Genomic DNA, 11,442 nt, shown 5'->3' with positions numbered 1-11,442 from the left:
TTATCTGTATAGAACTTTAGAGCACACCTTTCACTTTATTAAAAGCACCTTATCAAGCACTTTATTTAGCATTGCACTTTAAGCATGGATTTGCACAGTAAAACATTTGCACACAAGAAGTTTAATTATTTATTGGGAATTTTAAAATCAGTTGGTAGCCTTGTTTCAGATCCTGCACAGCTGCTCCTCATCAAGGAATGTGGTGGTTGTCTATGAGGAGAGAAGAATGGTGATTGAGATTGTGATTAAAGTTTACCAGTAAGGAACACTAATGCAAATGTGTGTGTGTGTGTGAAATCTAGGAATAAAAGTGGTGCAAATAAGTGTTTGTAAGATAATGATTACTCACCTTTCTTGCCTGTGTCCTCTTCGAGGTGTTTGGGCAAATGTTTCCCTGGTGGTCCAGACACCATTTAAAGGTTCCGGGAGAGACCATGGGTTAAGAGAGTGTGGTGAATCTTTTTGTGCTTGAGGTTTCTGGGTTTTTATAATATTGGGTTTGGTGTAAAATTAAAGTGTGAATTATTTATCAATATGAAAATGTGAAATGTATTTATGTATTTATTTATTCTAATTGGTATATTGTGTACTGTGGTGGAAGGTTGGGATTTAATAATTTACCTGAGAGTGGAATAATGGTTTAGTCTGTGACAGCTGAACATATTTAAGGCTGCCAGTTGTCATTAGAGGGGTTGATTGTGCTGTGAAGAAGCTCGACGAGTTAATTGTTGTAAGGCGAGCTGTATAGCAAATAGATACTTTTTGTTCCACTACACGTGCCTTGGTTGATCTCACTGTGTTTCCAGCCGCTAAGGGCCGCCCTGTTACAATGGGTAATCACTAAAACAGCCTTCAGTTCAAAACCTCACCTCAGTCTATTGCTTCACACAGTTGTTTTTTGTGTCTGACAACTATGATCTACTCAGACATTGATGTCTCTCCTGCTAGGTGTCCCTGGAGTAAAGCCTGACAGGTATGAGGAGGGCCTAGCAGTCAAGCACTGCGCCCTGTCCTTGGTTGGTGAACCAATCATGTATCCTGAAATCAACAACTTCATTCGCCTCCTCCACCACCATCAGATCTCCAGTTTCTTGGTAACCAATGCTCAGTTCCCCCAGGAAATCAGGTACAAGCAAAATGAAAAAATATCTTCTTTGTGTGTTACATGATCTTTTTGTTCTTACTATTAAAGTAATCTTAAAATAAGTTTGATCTGTTTTCATACTTTAATAACCTACCTAACCCTAACAAGAAGATCAAAGAGTCAGTCGGGGGGGGGTGTAAGATAATCCATTTTTCAGTGCTTTGAGCAGGACATAATTTCAATTAACCTTCATTAAATTGATGGATTTTTAAAAACCTTAAATGTTTGCATGTACTGGGATAATTTGAACGCTTTCCTATAATTATATTAAAAAAAACATTTAAACCATAATGGCTGATTGTTGGTACCTTTGCCTGAGTGTGTAAAAATATATTATTTTCTGACTTCCCTTATGAAGGTGAGGTCTCTGTAGTTAATCCGTAAGACATACTGTAGATTCCAAACCCATTTTTTTCACCTACTAAAAAATTCCTAACCACGATAAGAATCAAGGTCTCGATTGTTTTTATTAATGTTTCTTTCACGACAGCTTCACCACAAACACAGTTGTTAGATACTAAGTGTAGTAAGTGAAATGTGCCTGAGATTCAGGAAGGACTGTAAACATCAACATGAAAAGTTTTTGTGAGTCACACTCAGTAACCTCACCAGGTCATTATTCACAGCACTGCAGGTTCTACTCTGCACTCTGTCAACACAGCACTATAACTGTGTTGTTTTCTGACATCCCTTCAGTGTGTTTTTTCTCTTTTCCTCTCCTTATACCCATACACAGTGGCTTGCAAAAGTATTCGGTCCCCTTGAACTTCCCCACATTTTGTCACATTACAGCCACGAACATGAATCAATTTTATTGGAATTCCACGTGAAAGACCAACACAAAGTGGTGTACACGTGAGAAGTGGAACGAAAATCATACATGATTCCAAACATTTTTTATAAATAAATAACTGCAAAGTAGGGTGTGCGTAATTATTCAGCCCCCTTTGGTCTGAGTGCAGTCAGTTGCCCATAGACATTGCCTGATGAGTGCTAATGACTAAATAGAGTGCACCTGTGTGTAATCTAATGTCAGTACAAATACAGCTGCTCTGTGACGGCCTCAGAGGTTGTCTAAGAGAATATTGGGAGCAGCAACACCATGAAGTCCAAAGAACACACCAGTCAGGTCAGGGATAAAGTTATTGAGAAATTTAAAGCAGGCTTAGGCGACAAAAAGATTTCCCAAGCCTTGAACATCCCACGGAGCACTGTTCAAGTGATCATTCAGAAATGGAAGGAGTATGGCACAACTGTAAACCTACCAAGACAAGGCCGTCCACCTAAACTCACAGGCCAAACAAGGAGAGCGCTGATCAGAAATGCAGCCAAGAGGCCCATGGTGACTCTGGACGAGCTGCAGAGATCTACAGCTCAGGTGGGGGAATCTGTCCATAGGACAACTATTAGTCGTGCACTGTACAAAGTTGGCCTTTATGGAAGAGTGGCAAGAATAAAGCCATTGTTAACAGGAAACCATAAGAAGTCCCGTTTGCAGTTTGCCACAAGCCATGTGGGGGACACAGCAAACATGTGGAAGAAGGTGCTCTGGTCAGATGAGACCAAAATGGAACTTTTTGGCCAAAATGCAAAACTATGTGTGGCGGAAAACTAACACTGCACATCACTCTGAACACACCATCCCCACTGTCAAATATGGTGGTGGCAGCATCATGCTCTGGGGGTGCTTCTCTTCAGCAGGGACAGGGAAGCTGGTCAGAGTTGATGAGAAGATGGATGGAGCCAAATACAGGGCAATCTTGGAAGAAAACCTCTTGGAGTCTGCAAAAGACTTGAGACTGGGGCGGAGGTTCACCTTCCAGCAGGACAACGACCCTAAACATAAAGCCAGGGCAACAATGGAATGGTTTAAAACAAAACATATCCATGTGTTAGAATGGCCCAGTCAAAGTCCAGATCTAAATCCAATCGAGAATCTGTGGCAAGATCTGAAAACTGCTGTTCACAAACGCTGTCCATCTAATCTGACTGAGCTGTTTTGCAAAGAAGAATGGGCAAGGATTTCAGTCTGTAGATGTGCAAAGCTGGTAGAGACAAACCCTAAAAGACTGGCAGTTGTAATTGCAGCAAAAGGTGGTTCTACAAAGTATTGACTCAGGGGGCTGAATAATTACGCACACCCCACTTTTCAGTTATTTATTTGTAAAAAATGTTTGGTATCATGTATGATTTTCGTTCCACGTCTCACGTGTACACCACTTTGTATTGGTCTTTCACGTGGAATTCCAATAAAATTGAGTCATTTTGGGGCTGTAATGTGACAAAATATGGGGAAGTTCAAGGGGGCCGAATACTTTTGCAAGCCACTGTATACAATATGTAATGTGAAGTGTAAGACGAAGTACCAAAAGTTTTGTCAGGGCAACATTGTCATGCTACAAAAAAGTGCACATCTGTTGTATTATTAACAATGTTACCTAACACAAATGTTACTTTGTTTGCAGACATGTTTTATTCAAGAATAAGTTTTCCAATTGAGTGTTGGTAAATGGTAAATGCCCTGTTTGTATAGCGCTTTACTTAGTCCCTAAGGACCCCAAAGCACTTTACACTACATTCAGTCGTCTACCCATTCACACACACATTCACACACTGGTGATGGCAAGATACATTGTAGCCACAGCTGCCCTGGGGCGCACTGACAGAGGTGAGGCTGCCGGACACTGGCGCCACTGGGCCCTCTGACCACCACCAGTAGGCAATGGCTAAAGTGTCTTGCCCAAGGACACAACGACAGAGACTGTCGGAGCCGGGGCTCGAGCCAGCAACCTTTCATTTACAAGACAAACTGCCAACTCTTGAGCCACAATTGCCCATTCTACGAGTGTTGAATAAATCTGCTAAATTCTTGATTAGATCAGCAGACAGAAATTTTTATTGTATTTTTATGTTATTCTTCATTCCGAAGAGGAAAGTTACCACTTCTGCACTAACTAAATTTATCATTGCCTTTTAATCTTTCAGTGGTTTTGTAGCCACACAGACTCTTAGTGAAGATGCTGCTGCTTGTTTAAAAAAGAAAAAAATATTGTATGTGTTCCCATTTAGTACACAGAATACTGCTGCCACTTTCTATCAGTCTAGACTGTAAAGGATGAATGCTGCGTGAGCCATTTGAAATGAACAGGATATTGACCTCTCTATCAAGAACCACTTACCGGTTTTCACGACACACACTGACATATCCAATATTGTGGCTAACTGGCCTGTCACAGACTTATCACATAGTCATCGAGCAAGTTAAAGGCAAGGACACCAGGCATCAGCCATTTATCCTGTCTGCCAGAGCTACCTTATAGGAGATGAGCTGTTGCACTTTGGGTTGGAGAATCTATCCCACTGCTCTTTTAACAAGGGGACGTGTGTTTTTGTTTTTTTCTTTATATATTTTTTTTGTTCTTTCACCAGTATTATAAACTTTCTTCATGTGGTACTTTCTGCTCTATTACTCTTTTCTGATTACTTATATGACCAAAGTTCAGTTTCACCCAAATAAGTTTTTTTTTCTTACTTGATATTTATAATAGGTACTCTTTATTTTTACAGTTTCTTTCTCAGCTCCAGCTCAGTATTCTCCTTGTTTATTGATTATCTATAGAAAAAGAAAGAAAACCTTTCCTTTAACAACAATGAGTATTTGACTTGATGTTCTTGTCACTGAATCAAGTTGGCAATTAATCACGATGTCTGAATAGGATATAAGTGCCTGCATCAGAGAACTGTGTTTTCTTAGGAGAATGTAATTTTTGTTTTAAATGCGTCTTAAATTTTGCAGCAGCTACATAATTATTGTCTTTTGTTCTCAACCAAATTCTTTTTAGGAGTTTGGTGCCAGTTACTCAGTTGTATGTCAGTGTGGATGCCAGCACCCAAGACAGTCTGAAGAAGATTGACCGGCCACTTTTCAAGGATTTCTGGCCGCGCTTCCTGGATAGCCTCAAGGCCCTGGGAGAAAAAGTAAGCTTTCATCCAGGATCTTAGACAAGTGATTGGCTGGGCTGTGGGGTTCAGTTTGATAAAGAATCTGACTCCTCAGTAAAATTCAACTGGATAAAAAACTAGGATTATTAAATTATCTGCAGGCTTTTACGATAGCATGGTATTGAGCCCTAAAAAGAATGTGCTTGCTTTCCATTGGGACGCTAAATTAAAAGAAAAATAAAATGTTTTTCACACATTCATACATTGTTATTCCTGTCCTAAAAATCTTGGCCCAGAGCCAAACCACATAACTGTCCTGGGTTACATAAAAAATATAGCAAAAATTAGCAGTGGCAATGTAGTATTTTAATACCATATTTTAATTGAAAAAAATGAAGTCATTCTTAAACCTGCAACGCAGATGTGATAATTATCAGTTTTATACTGTGTCAGTCACAGTTACAGTTTTAATGAGTGGATGTTATGCTGCTGTTAAAGCCTATAGAATTTCACTAACCTGAATGTCACTGTAAATATGATTAATTTAGTGCCTATAAAACAGTTGCTGATATGTTTTTTCCCAGGTCATAACAGCTTACAACAGCAGTCTTTGACTAATACTACTTTAATATCATAGTGTAAGTGTGGACCTAATTCACAAACATTCACTAGCACATTAGTATACAGAATAAAGCCTGCGACAACATTGTCTCAGATTGTGAGATAAACTCGTAGAAGCAATTAAAGATTGTTGGCTTGATCGACCTTTGTAGAAACCTCAGAAGGAGGGGTCTTCTCTGTTTACCCATTTCCATATATTGACACTGAGATCCCAACAAATGACAGGGAGCAGCTGTTCAAGTGTGAAATGTCGCCTTGCTATTCTACCTGTTCTTTTTGCAATTTTAAGAGAAACAGAGACCTTTGTTTTCATTCTTATTGTGGTGACAGTGGCCTTATCGACTTGTCTTTGTGATCTGTGCTCATAGATTCATTTCAGCAGGTTTAAAGTGCTTTCAATAGGCTTTTAGAAGTTTTTGTCATTCCAAGAAGAGGGAAAATCCATTATCACAACCTCCATCTTGCTACCTGGCTGCTCCCCCCCCAAATAAATAAATAAATAAATGGGTCTATTAACCACCAAATGACCTTGAGAAAGATAAAGTCTGCAGTGTCTCTATTGCAAATAAAACCTGTTCAATAAGTATGCAGATACTTTTTTTTTCACATTTTATGTTGCAGCATTTTGGTAATGTCAACCCTCCTTCAGCTTGTTGTTTTTTGTTTGTTTTTTTAAACTTGTATATTAACTTATAATTAAATTACTGTACAGAAGACGTGAGCAATCACTCCTTCTCCCCCCAAAAGGAAGGGAGTATATAATCGGTTCAATTTGTTTGTCTGTTTGTTAGCAGTTTTCATGATATCATTTCCAAATTTTGTGTGATGGTAGATCCCAATAGTAGCTCGAGCTGATCTAATTTTGGTGACAATGGCATCTTGGTCAAGGTCACACCAAATATATTACCCACAGTTTTTATGGATAGTCTTAAAACTACACTAGGTCTTGGAGGCACATGAGTACTTAGGCTGGTTAAGCATTTGACCTTGACCCCTCCATTGTTAGTATCCACGGTCAAACTTGACCTTCAAATTCAAGAAACCACATCGAGTAATATATCATATGAAAGGGCATGGAGTGAGCTTTGCAACACACTTCTTATTTTTTCAATGAGATGCCCTACGACATCTCATTGATACATAACATGCTTATATTTGCCAGTATTTGCCCATCATAGCCCCTTATATATTGTATACAGGTTTCTGTCTGCCCACTCTACCATGAAAGTCAGATCAATGTACTGTACAGGTGTGGTTATGATTGTTTTCCTGGAGCTTTTTCATTTCCAAATTGGATCTCTGAAGCTTAGTGGTCATCAGTTTGCTGGTTACCTCTCTTACCATGGTTTATTCTCTGCCACTATTTTTTTTTATTCCCAACACGGAGCTGTCTCTTAGCATTGCAGGCAGTTTCTGTGAACATTTTGTTTTTTGCTTTGATATAAAATATTATATACAGTAGTGTGCCGCTATCGATCATCTCTAAGATCAACAAAGGAAATAAAAAGTATCTAAACTAAAATATAGTTGCCAAGCAAGCAGTCTTAACACAAATTTTGAAATTCAGTTTCAGGTTAGAATTATAAATACATTTACAAAAAAAAATCAAAACGTATTTATTATGGAGCAGCAACATAACATACAAATTTGAAAAATACTTTCTCAGCTGTATCTGTGATGAGCCTGTGTCCTCATGTTTAATCCTTTAATATTGGGACTTCTTCATTAATGCTGCCCAGCTTGAGGTGTTGTTCAGTGCTTGGCTTGAAGCAAACTACAAGTGATCATCACACTCTTTGGATCTATATCACCAGTTTAACCTGACCACAGCAGGAAAATATGAATGTGCTGTAACTGCACATATGAGATGTACACACACGTGCACACACAATTTTACCCTGTGGCATATTTACTGATTTCTGCCTGCAATCTCATTATTGTAAATATTGTTCCATTGTCTAAAAGTCAGATGAGGCATCAATCAATACAATTATTTCTGAAGTTGTCAGAAATATCTGATATCAGTTTTTCTTGGCTAAGCATTTTCATTTGCATATTGCATATTAGTGATACTAGCGATGACATTTAATGCGCACAATCTGTTTTGCATAAATGTCAGCAAAAGTCAAATCTGCAGACCTTGCAATTATGTATGCCGTGCCATTCTGGGGGGCATGAGAATGTTGCATATTGTTTGTTTTTAATAGTCTGAATTGTAGTGTATGTGTCCATAGGGTTGGCTGGAGCTCAGGAGGTAGAGCAGGTCATCTACTAATTGGAAGGTTGATGGTTCAGGACAAAGTACATGAACACAGATGTTTATCTAGCATTAGAGGTCATGTGATTCAGTTCAATATGGATGTTGTACCTGTACTTCTGTGTTTGCATATGCACATCTGACTGTAATACTACAGCATGTCTGTGTGCAGTGTCCAGAAATAACCTTTCTGTTGCCAATCCCCCTCCCATCCCATTCACCTCCCTGTTCGTAAGTCTTCATTTCACGGTGGGCTCTCTCTCTCCATCCTCTTTGGCGCTTATCCTTTATGCTCTCTGTTTGACAGCTCTCCTCCTCTCCCCCACTTGGTCTCCCTGCCAGTGCACTTGGGATTGATAGAGTTGTGCCTTCGTGTTGGATTTGGAATAGAGACAGCTTGAAATACCTCACCTCCCTGCTTCCACTGGCCAATTATCCCCTTCCCTATTGGGCTGAAAGGACTTAGTGTTAGAGATAATCTTCGAGTGCAAGAGGAAGATGGAGAGGAAATAAGGGAAAGAGTGCGCTTTCTTTTCTCGATGTTATTTGCTTGAGTCTTTGTACCAACCATTTGTCATGTCATCTGTTCTTACAATCTCTTGTCTTTCCTTGCTTCTCTTCCTCTCTGTCATATTGACAACAATTCAGTTCCTACTGTATGTACACCACTGAACTGTGATTCTATATTTCCTGTTTTACTTACCTGGGAAAAATGGCCGACTCATGAGATACAGATCAGGTATTCTTATCCCGTGTTTCAGTTCAAAGCTGTTTATAATTTTAACATTTAAGCCTGCCCAGTATTGTGTAGGTACCCTTTGGACTGCTGAGATAGGTCTAATCCACAGAGGCATGGACTTTATAAGGTGTCCTGTGGCTTCAGGCCCCAACATCTTTAAAGCAGATGCTTATCCTAAAGTGCTGTAAGCTGTAAAATGGGTCCTCCATACATGTCGGTGGACTTGTGACCCGCTGTTTTACAATTGCAGTGAGCAGTCATAACAACTCTGTCCAGGGCCATAATAATGCAGCCAGATCCTTACCCTTGTCTATATTTCCTGCTTTCAACACATCAGCTTAAGAGTTGACTTATCACTGAAGCCTTATATGAATCTCTTGACAAATTGTCATAAACCCGAGTGTGGCAGGCAGGTTGGGACCCAAATGCAGGACTCTCAGGCTTAACTGAACTGCTTTATTTCTGGAAAATACTAATAACTAAATCCTACTAAGTAACTGGCCGCCACTCCACTCATGGAAACAAACACTGGAGGCGCTGAACAAGTGGGACACGCAGCAAGAGGGAGATCGCAACAAGGAAAACAAAGAGACACATATGATATATACACATGAGGGAATCAGGGCAGAGAGGAAACACCTGGGGAACACGGCTGAACAATAATCTAACTAACGAGATAGGGGAACAGCGCTGAGACGTGACTGACTAAACAGAGCGAGAGCAAGGAGAGAAAGAGAATGACACCGAACTTGACATTAATAGATCGACATGATGGGCTACACACTAGGGACACATTGGAGGAGACAGCAAGGAGAGACTAAGACAAACTGGAGACGAAAGGGAACGAATTTTTTAAAAAAAGAACTAAGAACTAGAAACATTACATAACTCGGAGGCTCTCCAAACTGAACATTAGCATCTCATTAACCTGCAAGAAGTGAACAAAAGACTAAGCAAACTCACAAACCTGTATCAAAGACCCAGAACCATGACACAAATGACAATATAAACAAATGCTGCTCAACCTGCAAATGCATTTTCCTTACAAATTTGCCACCATTTAAGGGGAAATAAACAAGCTTTTCAGGCATATATTACCAAGAAGTATTGTTACAACAATCAATTGTCAGCCAAACACAAATTTCTGTACTTTTCATTCTAATATTTTTAAATAATTTAACTTACTTTGTTCACGTTAATATTTTCATAACAAACAGCTCAGTTTAGGGCTACACTCTCCACACTCCTGCTTATTGAATGTACAAAGCCTAGGGTTCTCAATTCTAGAGCTACGTGGTCTTTTGTGGCAGCTAGAACTGTGTCATTCTCTTTCTTCATCCTTGAAAGGGAAAAAAAAGTTCTAAAATTTTAAGATGTTTACCCAAAACATCATTTCATTTGTGTAGTGTGCCTCACGGTTGTTTTCTTTTTATACTTCTATCTCCTCTGCTCACATAGCTTATGCTTACTGAAGCCGAACAACTGAAGGTGCTGGCAGCTTTTTATTCATTAAATGTCTACATGCAGTCCACAATTCCCTCCACTATTCACTGGCTTACAGTACTGCTGGAGTCCCAGTGTTTTGTGGAGATTTTTGTGTGTTGTATCTGTAGTGCAAAGTATTGAATTTGAAAAAGTGTTACGCAGTAAATAATATAACATGCAGCTCTTTTGTAACAGAGGGTTAGCAACTATTTGCTAACTGATTTAGGAGGAAATACGGCAGCTGACATCTGTGAGCAGCTGTGTTGCCTCCAGTGAACAGATGTTGGTGATGACATACTGTCAATGGAAGTGATTTGAAAAAAAAAACCCCGAAGTGGTTAAGATCAAAAGTTTGAAATGACTCATCAGCTTTGTATACCAATGTGTGCCAGAGGTAAATAATGCATGCTTGTCCTTTCTAATTTAAACGAATATTCTATATAATACACAAGTCACAAAGGTAGCTGTGGCTTAGAAACAGAATTAAAAATGAAGTTTTTCCTTCAGTGTTCTGTAATCTATATGTAAGTGTCTTGCAGATATATTGTCACTTCAGAATCTTTTGAGTAGCACTAAGAACTTAAGTTTATAAGTTCTTACCGATGAAATGTAAACTAAAAGATTGATACATATGGCATCTCTTTATTGGATATCATAGCTATTCCCACACCTTATGACTCCTTACATCACTCCCAAAAATCTGTTTATTCATCCACAGAAACAGAGGACGGTGTACAGACTGACGCTGGTCAAATCCTGGAATGTGGAGGAGATGCAGGCTTACTCAGAGCTCATAGAATTGGGCCAGCCAGACTTCATTGAGGTCAAGGTAGGATTTAACAACATTACGTTATTATCTCAGCATGTATATTCATGTATATATCATTGTGGTGTAGCATGATTGCCTAATTGCCTGAAGTGTGTAAAACATTTGTGCCGTTCCTGTTACTACATATATTGGATAAATTCACTGAACTGGTGGGCTGTGTACCACATTCACTGACCTTATCCTCGGTCATTTGGCGGATATGGTATTAATAGTGTGGGAGGGGACACCTGGTGGCAATCTGAGCTACAGCTGTCATAGTGAAAAATGTGCAAGAGTTTGAGCTCATTATGAAGTGCACCACATCAAGTAGTGTTGGTGATAGAGCCCCATCTTGGATGTCTTTATCCCGTTCATGTCAGAAAGACACTAACAGGTAGTCGGAAGGGGCTTTTCTGTCAGTAAAGACTCCAAAAAGTTTCTAGATT

The 11,442-nt window shown here is 39.4% G+C and overlaps 1 protein-coding gene across 2 annotated transcripts in view; it reads left to right on the top strand.

Moving 5' to 3' along the window:
* The window catches only part of tyw1 (tRNA-yW synthesizing protein 1 homolog (S. cerevisiae)), a 65,433-nt gene that overhangs the window by 34,575 nt on the left and 19,416 nt on the right, over positions 1-11,442 (top strand). Inside the window, exons 12-14 of one of the 2 annotated variants that reach the window (XM_084950050.1) lie at positions 949-1,126; positions 4,987-5,122; positions 10,907-11,017. In XM_084950050.1, the coding sequence (XP_084806176.1) occupies positions 949-1,126; positions 4,987-5,122; positions 10,907-11,017 (425 nt within the window). The other variant, XM_084950051.1, reaches the window with a different exon arrangement.

This window comes from Perissodus microlepis, chromosome 14 (assembly GCF_051167445.1).
Source record: "Perissodus microlepis isolate ML-2025 ecotype Zambia chromosome 14, ASM5116744v1, whole genome shotgun sequence".
Classification (NCBI taxonomy): Eukaryota; Metazoa; Chordata; class Actinopteri; order Cichliformes; family Cichlidae; genus Perissodus; species Perissodus microlepis.
Note: the sequence above shows the minus strand (reverse complement) of the source record. Positions and strands in the feature narration are given on the sequence as shown.